This window comes from Colletotrichum lupini, chromosome 8, assembly GCF_023278565.1.
Source record: "Colletotrichum lupini chromosome 8, complete sequence".
NCBI lineage: Eukaryota > Fungi > Ascomycota > Sordariomycetes > Glomerellales > Glomerellaceae > Colletotrichum > Colletotrichum lupini.
This window is the reverse complement of record NC_064681.1, coordinates 3,623,964-3,645,467: the sequence shown is the minus strand read 5'-3', so window position 1 is coordinate 3,645,467 and position 21,504 is coordinate 3,623,964. Positions and strand designations below refer to the sequence as shown.

At 42.7% G+C, this 21,504-nt stretch overlaps 7 protein-coding genes across 7 annotated transcripts; 4 read left to right on the top strand and 3 right to left on the bottom strand.

Moving 5' to 3' along the window:
• Positions 1-970: 970 nt before the first annotated feature.
• Positions 971-1,999, top strand: CLUP02_15570 (PhlG protein; the record flags this gene model as incomplete). The annotated part of the gene is made up of 1 exon (XM_049294494.1): positions 971-1,999. The coding sequence occupies one exon, from the start codon at positions 971-973 to the stop codon at positions 1,997-1,999; it is 1,029 nt and encodes a 342-aa protein (XP_049151640.1).
• A 1,503-nt stretch (positions 2,000-3,502) lies between these two features.
• On the top strand, positions 3,503-4,744 carry CLUP02_15569 (uncharacterized protein; the record flags this gene model as incomplete). Its single annotated transcript, XM_049294493.1, has 3 exons — positions 3,503-3,673; positions 3,752-4,319; positions 4,413-4,744. 3 exons carry the CDS (start codon positions 3,503-3,505, stop codon positions 4,742-4,744), a joined length of 1,071 nt encoding a protein of 356 aa, XP_049151639.1.
• A 124-nt stretch (positions 4,745-4,868) lies between these two features.
• On the bottom strand, positions 4,869-5,635 carry CLUP02_15568 (short-chain dehydrogenase; the record flags this gene model as incomplete). Its single annotated transcript, XM_049294492.1, has 3 exons — positions 4,869-5,206; positions 5,233-5,482; positions 5,534-5,635. 3 exons carry the CDS (start codon positions 5,633-5,635, stop codon positions 4,869-4,871), a joined length of 690 nt encoding a protein of 229 aa, XP_049151638.1.
• Positions 5,636-6,972: 1,337 nt separating this feature from the next.
• CLUP02_15567 (cupin domain-containing protein) lies at positions 6,973-7,515 on the bottom strand (the record flags this gene model as incomplete). Its single annotated transcript, XM_049294491.1, has 2 exons — positions 6,973-7,287; positions 7,339-7,515. The coding sequence occupies 2 exons, from the start codon at positions 7,513-7,515 to the stop codon at positions 6,973-6,975; spliced, it is 492 nt and encodes a 163-aa protein (XP_049151637.1).
• An 8,396-nt stretch (positions 7,516-15,911) lies between these two features.
• Positions 15,912-17,006, top strand: CLUP02_15566 (glutathione-dependent formaldehyde-activating enzyme; the record flags this gene model as incomplete). The annotated part of the gene is made up of 4 exons (XM_049294490.1): positions 15,912-16,142; positions 16,213-16,391; positions 16,443-16,626; positions 16,692-17,006. 4 exons carry the CDS (start codon positions 15,912-15,914, stop codon positions 17,004-17,006), a joined length of 909 nt encoding a protein of 302 aa, XP_049151636.1.
• Positions 17,007-17,326: 320 nt separating this feature from the next.
• Positions 17,327-20,094, bottom strand: CLUP02_15565 (oligopeptide transporter; the record flags this gene model as incomplete). The annotated part of the gene is made up of 8 exons (XM_049294489.1): positions 17,327-17,464; positions 17,526-18,530; positions 18,585-18,700; positions 18,760-18,881; positions 18,945-19,011; positions 19,064-19,442; positions 19,500-19,631; positions 19,777-20,094. 8 exons carry the CDS (start codon positions 20,092-20,094, stop codon positions 17,327-17,329), a joined length of 2,277 nt encoding a protein of 758 aa, XP_049151635.1.
• Positions 20,095-20,537: 443 nt separating this feature from the next.
• On the top strand, positions 20,538-21,054 carry CLUP02_15564 (uncharacterized protein; the record flags this gene model as incomplete). The annotated part of the gene is made up of 4 exons (XM_049294488.1): positions 20,538-20,659; positions 20,718-20,816; positions 20,896-20,987; positions 21,035-21,054. The coding sequence occupies 4 exons, from the start codon at positions 20,538-20,540 to the stop codon at positions 21,052-21,054; spliced, it is 333 nt and encodes a 110-aa protein (XP_049151634.1).
• Positions 21,055-21,504: the final 450 nt, after the last annotated feature.

Here is a 21,504-nt window from a genome sequence, read left to right as displayed (position 1 = left end):
GTTGCAGCTCAGGTCAAAAATAATGAAGGTCCAGAATGATGGTTTATTGGAGAATCTCCTGAGAATGGCTGAGGAGTGGTGTGAGAAGTATGGTGTTGTCAACTTTCTTATGCTTAGGTATGTGACTGAAGCAATGGCCCGCACGTAGGATGGATTGTTCCGCGCCTAGTTAGTGCGGCAGCGGCACCGGAAGATACCACAAATTTCACCAGCCGCTGACGACAGAGGCGTCTTCCACCCATTACCTCAACTGTTATCTTGACAACAGTAACGGATGAAGGTTACGGTGTGAGCTTTGCACCTACTTCATTGCGCCATCAATTCAGGATAAACAACTAATCAAAAGCCTCGGAATTGTTGCAAATTCGTCAGATCCTTAAGTCTTTGGCATTACTGTGCTCGATAGAATACGATAAGACTGTCACATGATCATCGTCCAAGAAAGCAAGTAGGTGACAGGTAGGATAATTAGAGCAAACATCAAGGCAAGCTACGAAAGGTCCAGAATGGTCCGGCTCAATTATACCACTGGAGTTTTTGTAAACCTATACAACGCATCGGCCTTCCCAACAAGATTCTCCACTGGTTCTGGACCTACCCCCAGAATCTGAACAAAGGAAAGTCACATTCTTTGATGATGAGCAATGTTTCCCTACTTCTACTAGCTCCGAATCCCGAAGGTAATTGATGAGTGGCATGCTTTCTTGTACAAGGCTGTGAAAGTCCGGGAAATCCAATCCGATAGGTAGGTCGTTCGTACAATTACGGGGTTTCAGCAACACGTGAACAGAGCCGAGGTCAAGGGGCGCACTTCAGATGGAAGTCAAACCTGGGGGATCTCCGCACAAGCCTCGACGGCCCTGGCGGTTCATAATAAGCTCAACGCCATAAACGTCGTACTGCCTTGCCCGTCTTGATTTCTCTCCTCTACTCGACACCAAAGCCCAAAAGACGGTGCAAAAGTAGCATAATGGAGTCTGGATCTGGATCCCTGCGTCAAAGGTCCGCGGCGCGGATCGCCGCACTAAGAGGCCAATTAGTGACGGGAACGGTGCCGAGTAGGAATGACACCCGAACACCAAATACAACGACAACGAACCAAAGTCAGAATCCCGACAAAGATGGCTACCCAGCGAAAATTCCTCTTACGTACTATCCGCTCGAAACACAAAAAGCTTTCACTTACAATGAGAACCGGATGAAGAGCAAGCTATACGCGAAATACTGCAACAAAGATCTCTACCTCTTCGCCGACATTCCGCAGTATATCCGCGAGCCAATGCCAGTGGAGGGCATTCTCCCAATCACAGAATCGCGCCGCCTGCTGGAACCGGGCTACCACGCTCACGAGAATGGGTGGCGTTCCCTCCCCGACGGGACAGCGTACGTCACGTCACGGACTCGTTTCCCTGGATCGACAGGAGACATGGTCCGCTGGTGGTTCTGGTGGCACAGCGTCGAGCCCGAGCGCTATGCCCTGTGGTTTCCGTACGACCACCTGGCCGCGCGATCGACTTACGCGGACCGGCTACATCGCACTGACCTCTCTCACACGCAAAAGTGGCTCGGCTCCACGCATCGTGTAACGGAGTTTATCGGTGCAACCAAGATGACCGTGAATATCCACTTTGTCGACCCGGCGCAGTACGGCCTGCCGTGGGAGGAGCTCAAAGCTGCGGGTTACGAGGCCGCTGTTTGTGCGGAATTGCGCGATGGCCTGGTTTCAAACCTCAAAATTGGGGATTTCCTGCACCTCTGGCGCAAGACTGAGGATGGTCTCGAACTGCGAAGTCGGTATTGGCTTGGTGGGGGCATTCACTACAAAGTGATGGGTATGAAGGTTGGGATCGACTACCTTGCTGGCGCGCTGGGTTTCAAGCATCGCATGGCTGGAGACAACATTGCCTATGAGCATTTTATTCATGATCAGACCGAGTTCACTAATTTGGCTTCTTTCCTGCCGAGTTTGTACGCAGATTATATGGACGGGAAGCTTTGAGCAGGATATACCATGTAATGCTGCCTGTGAATGAAGATTTAGTTTTCTACTCCCCAGAGTGATATCAAAGGTCGAATCAAAGAGATACTGTGCCTTAGTGCCGGGGCTGGTAAGTCACTATAGTCATAATTCAAGCGATCTAGTTTAGTCTGTTTGATACCATCGTTCAAAATATCCGAGAAACCCAACCAGTAAATGAGCCCACGTTCTCAGGCATTCGATTCAAGGCAACCTTTCAGGATTGTTATCAACTCTGCATGCGGGATATGAGTAAAAGGGTTAGTATGAGTGATGCACGGCTTCGGGGCAAATCTTTGATTTTCAGATGAACAATGATACCATTATTGGGGACGGTAGAAATAGTCGGCGTGTAGCTCTGTAGTAACCATTGCTTATTGGTGTGCTAAGCTAAACGTAATCCGAACTCACAATCTTTGATGAACCTCGAGCATATTTAAGTGATATCTCACAGCTTAAAAACTATAGAACAGTACCATTAAGTATATTAGTATCAACGGCTAGCCTTGTGATGCTAATGCAGTGCCGCGAGCAACTTGGCCAGGATTCGAAGTCATTGCGCAGTGCGGTCGTATTGTCGCTTACACGCGTCCGTCTTTCGCGCCCTCTATGTCCAGGCTCATCATGTCGATGTCTTTCCAAGAAATTTATCGCGTCTTAGATTTTTTTACAGCAGCAAGCTGATACGGGTGGTCGTCTGGGTGATGACTCTGCATGGAATTGTGAACGCTTCAGATACCGGCTCCGTCAGATCATCATACCTTACTCAGTCAGGTACTCACTGTATTCTCCCGCTGCAGTCGATCTATGCGAAAACTTCTCAGGCCATTATGAATCTTGCGTCGTGGATGTTTATCTCGAAACATCGCTAACAAAAAAGCGAACGATGCTCGACATTGATGTAGTCTTACGTGGTCGTGTGGTCGGATCATCTACCCCCTGATATCGATGTCGATCGTGGACCTTCACATCTTGACAGAGGAGGAGGTATGAGCTATATAAACTGCTCTCGAGGTTGCATTCAACCCTACAATCTCAACAAAAATAACTACAATAACCTGACCTGCGCAATACGGGTCTGGCACATCTCTCAGTCAGTTGTGCATAACAGCCATCCTTGCCCCGTCCCCCCACATTCCGGGCCGTCGCGAATATCACAAATTCCCGCTGTCGTCTGCATCTGTTGGCCCCCTACACCACACCTTCAGCCAATCGGGTCGCTGTGAAATCAAGCATCGTCACCAGGAGCTAGGATTCGAGACCCCAGAGGATCGTCAGGGCCTCCCCACCAGCCATGGACTAAACGCGTACGCATATCAGAAACAAACTAGAGTAGGGATACTGTCAATCTATTTGACTTTCTTGATCGGTGAAGGGTCAATTTGCCAAGCCACTGTATAAGACGCGCATGCAGTCCAACCTAGGAAGCTGTCGAGAGCAACAGCATCTGTCGCTTCTACCTCCTTGACTTCTCCTTCGTCTACTATGTTTCCCAGCTTCCTTAAGTCGGTGCTCTTAGCATCAGGTTTTATGGCAGCTACGAACGCCCTGAACCATCAACTGATAGTCGGAACGTTCGGTACACCTTACCTGTACACCTTGGAATTTGAGGATGCTGCCCGCACGCTCACTTTAGCTGCCAACACGTCTGTCAACGTGAGCAGCTCATGGATTTCTCTAAGCGTTAGTAATCCGGACTCTTTTTACTAGTCAGTGACTCACGCACGAAATTAGCATGACAAGAAGGTCATCTATGGCAATGCTTTCGAGGACACAGGTAGTAGCGTCTACGTCAGCTATCCCCTCACCGATGATCTTCAGATCTCTCCCGGTAATATTGTGACATCCCAGGGAGCGTGCAAGCAACTCTCGATTTTCGTCAGGCCATCGCCCGTCTCCCCATATGCAGTCTATGGTCAACCATTTGGTGCTTGTGGAACCGTCATGTCGGTAGACTCGAATGGTCTTCTCGTTGAGTCGATTCAAGAGTACAACTACCCCTCTTCCTCTGGAGTTCACGGTACTGCTTTCGACCCAGCAGGAGCATTCATGTACTCACTTGATGACACGGGGAACGCCATTTGGGTACACTCTGTCGACAACACCACGGGAGAGTTGACGTATGTCGCCAATGTTACTGCTCCTGTTGAAGGCGCCGATCCTCGGCATGGCACTGTTCACCCAACTGGCAACTATCTTTACGTCGTTCATGAGGGGACGAATGAGGTCGGAGTTTACAAAATCGACACCAGCACGGGTATTCCAGCATACGCTGATATCTCATACCCTCTGATTCCTGACGGTGAGTCTGACTACAGCTTCCCGCATCCTTGAGAAGCTTCATGTTGCTAACAGCCTACTTATCAAGGCGCAAATGATACCGAGTACTGATCAGATGAGGTTGCTCTGTCGTACAGCGCAAAATATCTCTGGGCTACCTCACGAGCGCGCAATACCAACAGCACCGGGTACATTTCAATCCTGGCTCTCAACGACGACGGATCTGTAAACAAGCAAAACTTCCTGACTCCCACGACCTCCAGCGGTGGAAGCGCAAACGCTGTCACCCCGAGTGATTTCGGCGATCAGTTTGTTGCTCTCACTGATAGCTCTGCCGGCTTCGTTGAGATCTGGGAAATGGGCGATGATGGTGCCTCTGCCGATGTTGTGGCTCACTTGGACCTTAACGACGGAGGTTGCTGCGCAAATGCCGTTTGGCTCCTTTGAAGAACTGAGGGGCGCTGGTCATGAGAGGCTTCATAATCTTACAGGTTAAACTTTCTAGTCTAGCCTATGTAGATCCTTGTGCGAGCTTGCTCGGCTTTGTCAATTGCGAGGCCATAAACTCGATTTACCACGGCAAATAAGTTCCATCATGATTCTGAAAAGTTCCGCTCACATCCCTCGACGCGGTATCAACCCTTTGCACAAGATCTGAAACGCTTTGCTCCACAGTTATGGCTCCGAGATCTTCAAGCTTCAAATCTGTCCCGTCGATTACGGATTTCACCATGTCTGTGGCGACGGTGCCGGGATGCAAGAGGAAGCCCGTGAGCCATATCTCCTCGAAATGCAATCTCCGAATGAACCAATTCAACGCACCTTTGCTGGCTCCGTCAGGGCTCAATGCCGGCGGTAAACTCTCCAGGGACTCCATGCCGGAGATGGTACCAAGAATGGAGGTAACGGCTAGAAGACCGGGCGGCCAGTCTTACTAGCTTTGAGTAGCGGAGCTGTTGCCTGGAATAACAAGAGAGGTCCGATCGTGTTGACAGCAAGGTGATCTCTGATTGCAGCAGTCGAAGTTTTGATGACAGGGCCACTCGAATGGGCAATACCGGCATTCGCGATAACGACGTCTAAAGCGGTGATGTTATGATCCCGCTGTAGTATAGAAACGGCTTTCGCGGGGTCGGTTTCGACGGAAGAGTCAATCTTGACGATGATGATTTTGGAACCTCCGCCCTTTGGCAGGTCTAGTAGAGCTTTTGCAGGCCCTTTTAAAAGATCTCGGACTGCAGCTATCACTGTTGAGGATGGTCTCAGCAAGAGGCTAGCGACAAGTCCTGAGCCAATGCCGCGACCAGCACCGGTGACTAAGAATGTGGTACGGCTCATATTGGTTAGAAATCCGATATTGAAAATTTGAATGATGAATTGATGTCATTTTAGTGAAGTACATGAATGGCCGTGGTGCTGATTTGTTCAAATATGCGGAGGGCCACAATGCTGCTATCCATATAAAACGTGTCTTTGCGGGCCCGCTTCTTTTTACTGTCACGAAAATGCTGCTTCAAGATGTCCGACACGAACTCATAAACTCTCCGATCAAACAGGCGATTACAGCATATTCTAAATTCAATATGAATCGAAGACATGGTGGAACCCAGTCAGTTCGGACTAATCAAGCAACAATGGTGGCATATTTGATTTGAGCCAGAAGCGTGACTTACAGCCATGAAGCGCTCTTGCGATATGAGTGCAATTCCATCCACATATGATTCATGTCAATTTCACCCCTACATAAGCCCTTATCCAAGAAGTCCACCGTTGGGTATTCTATCTCTCCGAACTGACACAGTGTTGAAGACTGGGTCCTACAGTTGCCTGCTGTGACACACAATTACTGATCAATACACCTTCCTTAAGTTGATTGGACCTTTGTCTGTAGGCCATTGTTCTGAGCATCCCTAGTCATCCGTCGGGCAAATTGTTTCCCCGCTCGTTCGTCCGTCAAGGCGGCAACCTTTTCCGAAAATATGAAGGGTGTCACCCTAAAATCGCGACTTCACGTACTGAGCTTCACTTTCTTTAGGTCGATAATGCATGCCTATCACGCATCACTAAAGGAAACCTTGTGCCTAAAAGTTTGAGCTCTCTTATGCTTGGTGTATTAGTTATCAAGAAGATAGGTACTTCGTAACTCAATATAATAGCTGCTGCGAATCGACTGAGACTTTATTCCGCCGAGTTGCCACGCCATCACTTTCGCTCCAAGTCACGCGCGTTCATCAAAGCGAGTACAGATCGTCTCCGAGAGAGATACATATGCATGTTATATCTTTCAACTGCCTATCTAGAGTTTCAGTCGCTCGCCCGCACTGCATCGTTACATACCTTAATGACCTAGATAGCAAGCTTACGTCTATTCAAGAAGGATGGCGAGGGGTTAGCTTCGCTGACATCAGGCGTCCAGTCGCAATCATAAGAGAGACTTTTTAATAAGTGCTGTCATCATATAGGTCTCTGAGGCCGCTGAATTTGCTTTTTCAGATCTCAGCAATGAAAGCATACCACTGCGGTTGCGCAAGCTACTTTATCAAGTCCCCTTTTTAGGTAATCGGAGAGGACTGTCAACTTCAAGCTTTGAAGTAGGGACTTCGCAGCCGTGAAAACCAGGAAATTACGGTCGAGCCATCAGTATCATTCGTAATTATCTACACTCAGTAAGTTACCTACTCCCCCTTCACCCAGCCCTCTTTCTCATTCTGCTCCTTGCTACGTCGACTCCATTCTGGGGCTACATCGATACCATCCTCCTCTTCCTTGTCGCCCTGTTCCTTGGTTTTATGAACCGTTGTTGACTTGTGCTCAGCTGGTGAGTAAACCGTGTACAAGATTAATGGTGTCGGCCCCTTGTTCAAGAATTGATGCTTGGTTCCTGCCGGTACAATTACCATATCGCCGGCCTTGACTTCTTGCTCCGTTCCGGCAACCTGCGCGAGACCCTTGCCCGATGTGAAGGTAAGGATTTGATCGACGGTATGAACCTAAGGCTTTGTAAGTCAAATTCGTGGCAGAAATGGGGGTCAAACTTGTACCTCTTCGCCAATATCACCATCGACAGGTACAGTCATCAGGACTAGCTGGGAGTACAAGCCTGTCCAAAGAACACGGCGAAACTCTCCAGACTCGGACGGCAAGGCCGCAGTCATATCGGGGAAATACTGCATTTCCTTCTTGGGAGGATCACTGGACGGGGTTGGGAAGGTAGACATTTTGGTAGTCGAGAAAGCCTTCTTAGCTTGGACTGGTTTTGATGTGTGGGGGGGAATAGATAAACTGCTGCAGAGAGGGCGTGTAGCGCGATAGAGCTTGGAAGAAAACATCTCTGATATTTGTACTTGTCGCGTAGAAGGATCATTATTTCGCTTCCCAATAGGAAACCTTGGATAGAAACGCAGGGCTATCAGAGATTAATATGATGATGATACTATGATTCTTCGGGGATTGATACGTCATCGATCAACCAGACCCAGTAGCCACCCAAACCCCGTCAGTCCCCCGAATCAATGAGCACATGTAACCCACAAGGGTGCGTAAGCCACGTGGATTGAACCTCACTCGTCCAAACAATCATGGTGGCATACTTTCAAGTTGATCAAGGTGGTGACGTGTGCGGTACCTTCAATCGTTTGTCAACAACAGCCGGAAGTACGCCGGGGTAGGCCCACTTCTCCGGGGAAGCGCCGGGGGCCCGGAGGTCGCCGGAGCCAGCCCACGGCTTGCGCTACCGTCACTGCTTTATGGCATATTCGAACCTTTCGTTACATTATTGAACCAAATGCATAGGTGGTTCCTTCAAGTGCTCAAACACCTGGACAATTGTGAAGGCATCTTGTCGTTTCACTGATCAAGACAACAGTCTGCAGCGTCGTTGGAGATGCGGAACATCATCCCAAGTTGCTCCATCGATTCGATGATAATCAACACACTGCCTGCTACCAACTCCTCAATCGTCACACTCACTCTCGTTGACTCGTCCAGCCATTCTCGTAGATCTATCCAACTCAGTTACATCAAGCCTTAAACGTCAAATGCATGAATTCATGCTCGTCATGCTAGACTTAGCCCTACGAGGGGGCTGCGGGGACCAGCGACCTTCAGTGGTCTAGACCCAGCCCTAGTAGTTCTTCGAGGCTTACCCTGACGCCCACGCTGTATACAAATGCACCTATATCATGCGCCACAGCCGGAGTCGACTCTCTATCCAACCTTCCTCCTATATACTTTTTCTTAGTACGTACTGTTAGTGCGGGCCACCGTACTATACTAACCTCCTTAATAAAGGCCTAATTCCCCTTTCTCTCCCTATACTAAACACAACTAGCCTAGGTAACGGCCGCTATATACTATTATAATTACTACCCTTATTAAATACTTTTAATACCCTTTTAAGCTTTATTATTATTATTTAGTTTATATTACTATGCTTGCTTATAAAAAGGTATTATATTCCGGACTTTATAAATATAACTCTTATAACCCTTAAAATTATAAAGGTCTTAATTATAAAACCTAGGCTAAATACGTTAATTACTACGACGCTACTTAGATTAATAATAATATAATTATATCCTAATTATAAGACGTATTTAAATAAGACTATAATTATAAATAAAATTAAGACCTATCTTTTAGCCTCTATTTTATAAAAGATATCGCCCTTATTATTATTTAAAAGTCCTTTTAATTACTAAAAAACTTTAAATATACTACTATTATAAGCTTTTATATAACCGAGCTCGAGGTACTATTTAAATAACCTTAATATTTTCTAATAAAAACCTCTTATTATAAACTTAATTATAGAACTATATTAAGCCTCTCTTATTTTAGAATATTTATATAAAGCTCTAATTACTAACCCTGAGGCTTTATAACTTAAGTTTTAAATATAAAGAGCGTTTTATAAGAGGGAGATAAAAACGCACTTCTCGTTCCTATTTATAATATTTATATTTTTATTTAGCTTAATTTTAAAAACCCCCGTTACTAAGCCGAGGTACGGTTTATTTATAAAGAAGTTATTAAAAACTACTTATTTAAGAACGAGGATATTAGCTTAATAACTAGGATTTTAATTAGTTATATACTTATTTTAAAAACCCTAGGAGTATAATAAGCTATACTTAGTTATTATACTTAGTTACTTAAACTCTTTAATATAATTATTATTAAAAGATCCGAGATTTAGTTTATTTATATTATTAAAAGTATTAAAATACGGATCCTGGGCTTAGGTAAGTAGCTACTTAACTCTAACTTATTTATTTAAAACGAGATTAAAGTTATTATAAAAATAAACCCCCTTTACTACTAAACCTCGGGCCTAATAACTAGCCCCCGTATTACGTATATTATATTATTCCTAAGGCTAACTAAGGAGCCCTTTAATATTTTTAAGTCGGTTAAAATATAACTATTTATATACTACCTATTCTTAAAGTAATACTAAGTTTACTTAGATTAATATAGCTCTAAGGACTACTTTAGAACCTAATACTATTATTATTATAATAAGTTAGAATATAATAACGATTATACTTTAATAATCCCTTAGTATACGAATTACTAAGGACCGTACTTAAATAATTATATAAACTACCCTATCCGCCCTTAGAAAAAGGATAGTATTATTATTTACTAAACTTCTTAATAAAAAAAGCTCTTTTATAAAGCTAATAAGGAACTTTATTTATAAATTATAAAGCTTAACTCCCCCTCCCCCCTAAGCCCTACCCCCGCCCCTAGGCCGGAGCTTAATATAAAATCCCTTAGTACTTAATTTTAAAATAAGCTTATAAGTATATAAATAAAGAGCCTTATTAAAAATATTATTTATAAGTTTATAATAGTTAATATTACTATAAATAACGCTAATAAACCCCCCGAGTAGGAATAAATATAATTAGTTATTATAGAGTTAAATAGTACTTTAAACTTTATTTTAAAGGGTAGTAATTACCCCCCTTTTAAAAAATAGAGCTCTAAGCTCTCCCTAAAGAATAGTTTAAAATATAAAAAACTAGCTTTAAAAAAAAAAAGTAAGTATAAGAGCGCTACCTAAGGGCGCTCTATAACTACCCGGAGCTAATATATATAATACGTATTAAAATTAAAATACTATAAACTAATATATAAAAAAACGGGTATAAGTACGATTACGCCCTAGTTACTACTAAATTTGAATAAGCGGATATTTTATTATTATAAAAGTTATAATATAGTATAAGTAAATTATAAAATATTACTAAATTTTACCTTAACTTTACTTTATATTTATTAATATAAAGCTAAAATATTATATTAAATAGGCTACGGGTCTTAATATATATTTAACGTACCCTCTCTTATTCAATAATATTTAATATTATAAAGCTTCCCTACCGGGATATACTTAGAGTACGTATTTTAAAGTACTATATCCTTAATATTTACTACGTACTTAATAAGAGACGTATATTAATAGCTCTTAGTTTTTAAACCCCTTTATAAAAGGTCCTTATTATAAGGGACCTAAACTCTTATTATACGAACTAGTAACTAAGGATACTTTTATATATACTTAGGAATTACTTAGCTAACTAAATAAACGACTACTATTTTAATATTTTAAACCCTATAGGGGTCCTTATTTATAAAATTAATAACGTACTCGACCTTATTATTATTAATATCCCGCTAGCTTATACTTAGATTACTAACTATATTTATACTAAGTCGGATTATAATACCCTTATTACGGCTATCCTCCTCTTTATTAACTTAGGTAATACGTATTAACTAAGAAAAAAGAAGTAGAGGATTAGCTTAAAGAATATACCTTAGTTTATAAAGAAAGTAGAGGAGCTAGCTTAGAGTATATATATTATATACGACTCTATATATAACCTTAATCTAGTTATAAAGAGCCTAAATACTATTTTTTAATATACCTATCTTACTTCTTTTACTTCGTACTACGTAAAAAATAAGGGGATAAAATAGTAAAATAAGTCTTACATTAAGATTAATAAGTATTTTAAAGTAGTATATATAGCTAATCCCTATTTTATTATTATAACTAAAATTAATAAGTAATATAACAGTACTATATAAAGTATTAAGGCCGCTATATAGGCTAGAATAATTACTTTTATTAAAAAAAAACTTAAATATATACTAGGTTATAAGTTAGAACTAGCCGAGGCCTTAGGTCTAATCCCCTCTTTTATAAAATAATAAAACTATAATTACTAAGCTTATTAAAAAAGTAATACTCTTTTAAAAGAAACTCTTAGAGCGAGTAACTACGGAAGACGATGTTTATTTTAATTTTATAATACGCTCTAAGTAAACCTTATTTTAAGATTTAATTATTTATTAATACGAAATAAAAAACGCGGTATTTAGTATAAGTAATACTACTCCTAGTATAAATAATATTATAGTTTTTATACTACGGACTTATTAACTATATATTAATAAATACGTTTACTATTTTTACTAGTCCTACTTTATACTTAGTTATTATTCTAAAGCTTAGTAAGATACTAAAATAATAATAATTTTAAAGCTTAACTAAGATATATATACGTATAAGGGCTAGTACCTAATCTCGTTACTAGCTATTCTAAAAAAAGGTCTTAAGTACTTTATAATTAAGAGGATATTTTATATTACGGTTACCTAGGGCGTATTATACCCTTAAATAGCTGAGGTATTACTTAAGTAATTAATTATTAATATTATTAGTATAATAGCTTACGATATATAAACGGCCTTTAATAAAAAGCTTATTATTATCCTTATTATAATAGATATTAAAAAAGCTTTTAATTTAATCTTATATAACTATTTATATAACCGACTTAGGGTATAAAAATAGCTAGAGAATATTATTACTTAAGTTTAGTACTTTAACTAATTTTACTATACTTCGGTCCGTTATAAAAGATACTAAATACCTATATCCCCCTCTTTTATAAACTACTATAGGGGTTACTAATTTTACTTATCTTCTTTTTTTTATATACTAAGTAAATCTATTAAATCGGCTTAGAGTTATCTAGGTTCGGTTATATTAATAACTACGTAATATTTTATATTAAAAAAGACCTTACTAAGGCTACCTCTCGAGTATAATAAATCTTTAATAATATTATTACTTAGGGTAATCATAATATCATCTAACTTAACCTTACGAAAATTAAGGTTCTATAATTTACGAGGCATACCTTACCCCGGGCTAAAAATATTATCCCCCCCCCCCCTATTTATTATAATAATAAAGAGATTAAACTAAAAAAAAAAGGTATTATAAAATAACTAAGTATTACTTTTAATAAATAGCTACTTTTTTATAAGTATATTATAAACTACTAGAATAAGGCTAGGTTTATAATAAGGTATATTAAAGGACTTAATAAGGTTTTTAAAAGTATACTTTTTATTATTATACGTAAAGTAGTATATATTATAGTTATATTAAAGGCCCTCTATAGTACCGAGCTATAGTACCCGGGCCTAACTAAACTAACTTTTAGAATAAGAGTTAATTTAGAAATACGCGCCTAGCTAGAGGTATAGAACGGGCTAAAGTTAATTATTTAAACCCTCTAAACCCCTATTAATATCGCTCTAAGGGGATCCCTTTTAGTATAGCGGACTACCCTAATTATAATATTTTAATACGTATAGTTTTAATAAAGTAATGCGGGATATTCTTATGAAGAATATAAAATATATATATTTATATAGAAGTAAGAATATATGAATATAGGGGAAATAAGCGTATATAAAAGAGGTTTTTATAATAAAGAGAGTAATATAGTTAAATTACTATATAAGAAGTTACTTGCTTAACGAAAGGTCTAGGTAGGCAAATACACGCCTATATATAGGCATAAAAACCTCCTACTAGAATATTCCATTGCTTATTAATCATAATATAATTAATAAGCGTATACGTAAGTAAATGCGTAATCGTAGTACGTAATTCCGTCTCGAGAGAATTCTAGCTTATTTAGTTACTTTCTAGTACTTTCCATTGCTCACGTAAGCTTATGTAAGCAGTATTGCTTACATAATCAATACCTATAATAATCTATAGAGATCGTAGATTATTATAGTATATAGTTTGCTTACGTAATATTAATAATAAGGCGAATAATAAGGTAAATAAAGTTACCTTCGTAATAAATACTATTATATAAAGCTAGTACGCTACTAATTAAGTTCTTTTTAAACTCGCTTAGAAATCGCTACGCTATTAGGCTATTTATATTAAACTACTATTACACCCTAACTTAGAAAATCCGTAATTATAAGCTATTTCGTAATTATAAAAACCCCTCCCGTTTTATTACCCTTATTTAAATAGCTAGCTAAGTTAAACGGCCCCTACGGCTAGCCCTATTATTACGTAACTTCTTAATTATAAAGAGCCTTAGTAAGGTATAGGACCTTATTAAGTTAAAAGAAATACGGAGCTATTATAAATAGTATAAGTTACTCCTAGCTATATATATTATAGCCTATATTAATAAGTTATAAACCTCCCTAGGGGCTATAAGTTATAATTATACTATTTATTACGGCCTATAACTAGTCTATTTTAAGTACTATTACCTACCCCGGGCTAAGGTTTTTAATACTAAGATTAAAAGGGCTATTATTAATCTCTATATAGCCCTAAGGCTTTAGAACGAAAATACTATAGCTATTATTATATATTTAAATAACTAAGCTACTATTAAGTACCTAAATAGTACCCCCCCTACTCTTCTTAACGAACTATTTTTAATTTTATAAAGCTTACTAAGAATACTAAGATCCCTATTACTTCTTATTAAATACCCGGTTATAAAAGTATTATAAAGAACGAAATAGCGGACTACTTAGCTAAAAAGGGTATTATTATAAAGACCCCTAACTTTTACTCGCGCCCCCTAATTACTATATATTTTAAATACTAAACTAAAAAAAAATAACTAAACGTTCTTTAAAACTAATAAAAAGAATACTAACTAACTAAACTCTTATAAAAGACTAAGGCTTTTTATTAATAATAAGCTAAACCCCAAGCTTAAGTTATTTACGTAATAATAGCTCTATTAGCTTTTATTAACTAAATCTAGCTATAAAAACTTTACTATATACTACTATCTATACTATTATATAAATACGAACCTTTACTACTTATATAAAAAAGAAAAGATACTTAACTACGTCTATTATTATTAACTAGTTATATATAAGGGCACGCTATAGTTTACCCGTACTAGTTTTATTTAAAATTAGCTTAGTAAGGAGTAGTTAGTATATATTATAATACTATAACGCTCCTAGTTTTATATTAATATTTACCTAAAATAACTTAGTAATATAAATCTAAACCCTTACTCCTATATATATATATTAAAATCGAGCTAATACTTACGGGATTAGCTATAATAATACTAAACCCGTATTTATTACTAAATAACACGGCTATAATAGAGGTCTTAAAGTACCCCCCTCAGCCCTCTTATTAATAAACTAACGTAATAAGACGTATTATATAATTCGCTTCTTAACTAACTATTTAAAAAAGTCCTTTTTAAACTAAGCCCCTTTACGTAAATAGGTTTATTAATATAGTAATTAGCTCCCCTAATAAGTATTAATTTTATAGGGCGAGTATATTAATACGGCTCGTTCGAACGGGATATATAATAAGCTATATACCCTAACGGCCTTACGAAGCTTATATTTATTTATAGTACTATTATACTATAATACGAGTTCTTAATAATACTTACTTATATTATATTATATTATATTTTTATTTACCCTGTTTTATAACTATATATTATCTTCTTTAACTTTTTAAAAAAAATACGACCTCTTACTTTAAGTAGTAATACTTATTATAGTATAACGAGGGTCTTTTTATAAATATATAAAATACTACTTAGCTTATTTTTTATATTACTAATATAATACTTAAACCTTGTTAAATATAGTTACTTTAGGTTATAAAATATTATAAAGGGCTATATATAAGTAAAAAGGTTAAATCTTAGATTATATATTATACTATTTTTAAAAGGGTATTATATAGATTCTATAGGGTACTATATACGGTTATATAATTCTAGTGTAGTATAGTCGCCTTTCGCCTCACTTAAGGACATTATAGCATAAAATAGGACAAATAAATAAATAAATAAATCGACTCTCCATCCTCGCGGCGCGTCCCGGTCAAGATTTAGTTCAGAGGACTCCTTGATATTCTCCGTAATAATTACTGCTCTAGCGGCGCTGCTTTCGATCGCATTTGAACCTCAAGTGTTCACGCCGACTTAGATAAGTGAGTCTCGTGCCACCGTGATGCATAAGATGCAATCCTGCAAGTGCGGGGCAAGCGATGAATCGGGCATAGTAGGACATGAACAGCTGTGCCGATAGCCGACCACGTAAGCAGGAAGTTGTCGGTTGCTGCCTGCTTATGGTGAATCTAAACCTTTGCTTTCTGATTTCATAAGGACCTTGCTTCTTTATCTTGGAGTATGCTGATGTCTCAGCACACCCTGAAACCCTGAGCTTTACTCACCGGCGCGCGTCCCATAGCCATTGTAGTCGGAACGCCATGGAGACCGCACTGAGAACCTTACAGGGTAACTGCCACTGTGGCGTGAACCAATACGAGGTTCAATTGCCAGAGTATCCGTCCTTGGTGATTTGCGACTGCTCGCTGTGTGTAAAAAAGGGACATGTCTGGATTTATGATGCCGGTGATAGCTTGAAAATCACAAAGGGGTGCTCTAGCGAAACATTGACAACTTATACCGGATCGGATAGCGAGGCTTTGAGGCATGAGGTATGTTTACCTTGGTAGAAGGAGCATCACTAATGTAGTCTGAGACGACTGGCTGATAACAAAACGACAGTTCTGCAATGTCTGCGGCACTGCTCTCTTCGGAACACACACTTCCGGCGTTCAAGCTGGGAAGAAAGGCATCAACTTTCGGGTGCTTGTCTCTGATTTCCAACATGTGTTCATTAAGGGGAGAAACATCGTAACCACCGGTGCCCCGGATGCATATATGCCGTATCCAGGCTCTCTGAGGTGAGTTAAGCAAGACTGGTAGGAGGCTAGACACGCCTAACTCGAAGATAGCCTCGTTGAGAAGGCATCTACATCTGCGCCGGCTGAGTTCTGCGGTTCGCTGCCCGACGTTCCTGGAGATGACCTCACACTCTACACCGGAGGCTGCGACTGCGGTGCCGTTCAAATCGCGCTCAAGAGCAAGCCTCTGTCCGAAGCTCAGATCAAGGAAGATAATTGTAGTATATGTGTTCGCGTATGTGAAGAGTTCATGATCCGACTCATTGTGTTCAAAATGTGCTAATCTGCAATGGGACCTAGAATGGCTTCATCGGTGTGTATCCTCATCGGTCTGAGGTTAGTATCGTCGGTAAAGACGAGGCTCTGGACTATCAGTTTGGCCGCAAATTCAATGGCTCGCCTTTTTGCCGCACCTGTGGCGTGCACTGCTTTGGCAACCTGTATGGGCCGCCAAAGGAGTTGGTTGCCAAGCTTCCTGAGGCAAGGCAGGAGTTTGTGCGAAAGCAGCTCGAGATTCAGCCATTGAACGTTCGTGTTCTTGAAGGCCTCGAGTGGGATAGTGTTAATATAGAGTGGAGCAATGACGGGACGGAGGGCTATGTTGTGTCGGAGTGAAACACCTTGTCTCATGGTCTTACTACAGCGGTTTTTGCGTATGATCATGACCTCGAGGGGTTCATCTTTGTATTACAATATTATAACTCATGGCTAACATCTTCAATCATATTTGTAGAGGGCAGTGCAGCTCTGGATGATGGGAGTGAAGCTGGCCTCGGACTCGGCTACCAACAGCTCAGCCAGAGCGGCTCAATGATCAACCGATATCAAGGACCGGACTGAAGACCAAGCTCCTTTGGAAAGGTGACGGCCTCCGGCCTTCATACTCGTGCCACACCCGACAGAGACTACACTTGCTTCCCACAACTTTTGCTAGTTTAACAAGCATTATCGGGGCAGGCCAGACCTCCAGTACCATATCTGTCACTAGAGACATTGCCGAGTTGAAGGGCAGCGCCGATAACACCACCCATACCCTCTCCAGCGATCATACCCGCAGCGATAGCATAGCAGGCCTAGCAAATAATTAGTTTCTGGTTCCAAGGAACAACGTGACATAGCCGGATCAGCACTTACAATTTCGAAGGAAGCAGGCTTCCAACGGCGCCAGATGAAGGCAATAATGGCACCGACAAAGGCGGCGTTAACGAAGACGGGACCAGGAATAACGAAAGACAGGGCAATGGCACCCCAGTTAGGAAGCCACTGCTGGTACTTCTCGCGGGGTCCAACCAGGTAGTAGTGACGGAAGATGACCTGGAGAATGGAGAAGATACCGAGGCAAATGGCGAAGATGCCGGAAGAGCGAGGGATGGGGACGTTGGGGCTGGTGACAACCTCGGCCACGGCAGCCCAGGCACTGACGGAAGGAACCAGGAAGGGGCAGTGCTCGGCCTCGGCGTCCGTAATGCAAGGGTAGGCAGTGGTGAACAGAACGAACAGGCCGGGCGCGAGCCAGACGGAGACGAAGGTTCCGATGGCCTGGGCGATGAACTGCTTGTTGGGAGGGGTGCCGAGCAAGAAACCGGTACGGAAATCGGACGTCAGAGCCGTAGCGACGTCAGCAGCACCGGCAGCGAGACCGGCGGAGATGAGGTTGATCTTCTGGGCGTGCTGGACGGTGTATCCGGCGCCGGTGGTGGTACCACCGATGACAAGCTGAGCGGCCTTGGCAGCAGCAGTAAGGGGCGTCTGATCAGTGACACCACCGATCTGGATGGCGAGGAAAGAGAACAGGAAGGCAAGGACCAAGGCGAGGATGGTGACACCAACGTTGACCTGCCATTGCAGACCCATGACGATGCAGGCCAGGATGATGGACGCGAAGAGACCAACAACCCAGATCCAGGTCTTGACCTGTTGCTCGGGAGTCGCGGGGTCCTCGACAGCATCAGCCTCGCGCTTCTCTTCCGCCTCTGCGTACTTTGCGAAGAATTCGATGCGCTTGCCCTTCTTCATCGCGGTCTCGTGGATGGAGAGGCAGATTGACCTCCAGCCGGCGGCGAAACCGAAGTAGATGATCTTCCAGTGGACGATAAGCTCACCCATGGAAGAGCAGACCATGATCATGACACCGGGCCACTAAGTAAGGTTAGATCATGGTTCGTCTCGTGAGGGAACCGAGGATAGACTCACCAGCAGCCAGTAACGGGGGGATGGCGGGCCTTGACCGATGTTTCTCAGGGAGGTGAAGGAGTAGAGACCGGACCAGTTGGGGTCTTCGGAGGCCTGGATACCGATGCATTCGCCGTCTGTTGATGACTGTTAATATCTGGCAAGTGAGAGTATCTAGAGGCTCCGAGAGGCTTACAATGAACCAGGACGGGTCCGATGACTCCCCAGGCAAGAACGGCTCCTCCCATCATGGAGCAGGCAGAGTTCATGCCAATAAGCATGCCGGAGCCAATGAAAGCGGTCGTCCACTCAAAGTACCTGCGGTCCGGTGTCAGCCAAACATCACCACTGACATGACCGCCAGTCTCAATTTTCACTCACCATCCCCATGATTCGATGTTCATAGCAGAGCTCGTGTAGCCAGACCAGATGTGGATCCATGACATGACTAAGAGAAGGTCAGTTTAAAATGGTCTCGTTTGATAAAAGCATTGACTTACTGTGCCAGTCGTAGAGAATTCCGATGGCGTAGTATGATGCCACGCGGTGCGCGATACAGACTCCAAAGGCAATTCCCAAGGCCTTGAGCTTAATAGCGGCCTCACGGGCGCCATTGACACCAGCGTGCATGGATCGAATAGTCAGGGCCGTGGCGGTAGAGGTCGGGAACATAAGCTTGAGCTCGCGGGCAGTGCGAATGATGAAAAACTTGCGCAGCGGCGTAACGAAGAACAGGCCGAAGAAGGAGCAGCAGAGAGTCAAGGTGAAGATCTTGCCGATATCACCAGCCGGCGTGCTAGGCATGAGATCGAGTCTGTACATGGCAGGGATACCTGCAACGAAGATACCTGCGATACCTCCGGCACCGGTGGCAGCAGCCTAAGTATGTTAGGTTTTGTGTTCCCGCCACTCATTATGGATTCAGGTCATACTCACTTGAACGATGGAGTTCTCTTGAGGGCCAAAGGTTCCACCGAGGATTGGAATCTTCGTTGTCGAAAGCATCTTCAAGATTCCGTATCCAAAAATGGCACCAAACATCGAGGCCACAAACGTGAAGCCGGTTTTCTTCAAAGCAATTTGATGTCAGAACGATTCACAATTGTAGAAATATCGCCGAATTTCGGTTGTCAAAGTTCACGATGGTGATCTCTCGGCCAGTCTAGGGCTGCGGGAAGGACCACTTCATGCCCAGAAAGAGGAATGAACTTACCAAGCCAAGATACAAGTTGGATGCATTCACCAAGGATCCCAAAATGCAGCCAACAACAATAGCTCGAACGGTCAGGATGCTCTCCTCATGAGGAATATTCTCATCCATCTTCAGCGGGCGGTAGAGATCCTCCTCCTTGTAGTCCTCAGTCTCCGGTACCTTCGTATCGACGATGGGTTCCGTCCATTCGCCGCCCATTGCGCCCTTCTCATCGGGGTGGACGGTGACGCTGCCGGTGTAGGAGGGGCGGGGCTCGGCGCTGTCGACGCGGGTAGCCGGGGCCACGGCCGAGGCCGGTGCTACCTTTTCTTCGGTCATGGTGGGCTTGTCGGATGCTTTCTCCACAGCTGGACCTATTGCTCGACAAAGGGCAACTGTAAAGGTCGTGAAACACAAAACGCGGGCTGAAGGGGGGAAAAGCTGGAAAGAGTTTGAGAGGGCTCGCAGTCGTTATATGTCTCGACAAACCCGCCGTCGCATTCGCTCTGTGTGACTATCCCTGCCGACATGAATCTACCTGGAGCGATATGCAAAACCTCTCCCACTGGTTGGACCGTTGGAGAGGTTCTCGCGTCGAGCACACAGTGGCACGAGCTTACAGCAAAAGGACCCCGGACGAGACAGCTTGATGTGGTCATCCCTGCTTTCCCGATGTACAGGGAGCAGGCCAGATAAGAAAGCGGTACGTTTGTTCAGCGGGGGTCTGCATGTCGCTCCGGCCAGGTCGAAATTCGTTTAGTCCGAGTGAGTAGGCAGGCGACATGCAGACCCGCGGCGCATGGCATTTGGCCACACCAGAAACGGGTGTCTGGGACGACGGTCAAGTCCTGTGGCAGTCGATCCGCGTTGGAGCTGCTGGGTCACCAGTCTGCTCTCGGGATTTGTCTTGCCTGTCTGGCACTTTTGATGTAAGCCGCAACTGTTCATCGATCCTCAATTAGGAAGGTCCTTGACGATGTTACTCACTATGCCCCAAACTTTAGGCAATCCACCAACGATCCTGAGGAGGAACAGTTCGGCTACTGGCTGATGCGAGGGCCGTGAGATTATTGGCCGACGAGGCTCATCAACTTTCTAGTGGCGTTCTAGAATACAGTATCATCGCATTGTTGTTAACAGCTTCAACCTGACTGGGCAGTCGATCGCCGAGGCTGGAGGCTTCCCCAAAGAAGTACCCTCGTGTTTGGCTAGATGGTCCCATGGGATCGGAGGTAACACGATGTAGTGATACACTCTAACCGTCGAAAATGACCACTAGACGCCACTAACGGCGACTAAGAACCAAGGGATCATCAAAAGTGCCAAGTCCTTAAGCTTGATTGAAGGGTTCCTCGTAAACTCAGCTACAAGGCGGGCGGGTTACATTCCGCCCCCATCACGTCTACCAGCCTTCAGATAAAGTATGCAGAAGCATCCGGATCGCAGGCTTGAAGCAAGCAGAAACGCAGATACCCTTCTTCGCTATAAGAACTGGGTAGCTCGTGGCCCGAATATTGGCGCCGTCAGTTATCACGGGTGAGACAGCCTCGGAGCAGAGAGAAACCAATCTGCCTCGTCGAGTCGTCGAGTCGTAGAGATTCGCGGCGAGCAGGCCAACAAACCATGTACAGTACCATGCCCGTGGTCTTGGCGACATAAAGCCTCCTGCAGCTTCCGCAACAGGTGATTTAAAGTCTTTCTGCTGAACTGGTCCTGATTGTCGTGCCATTCGTCGGAGGGCAACGGGAC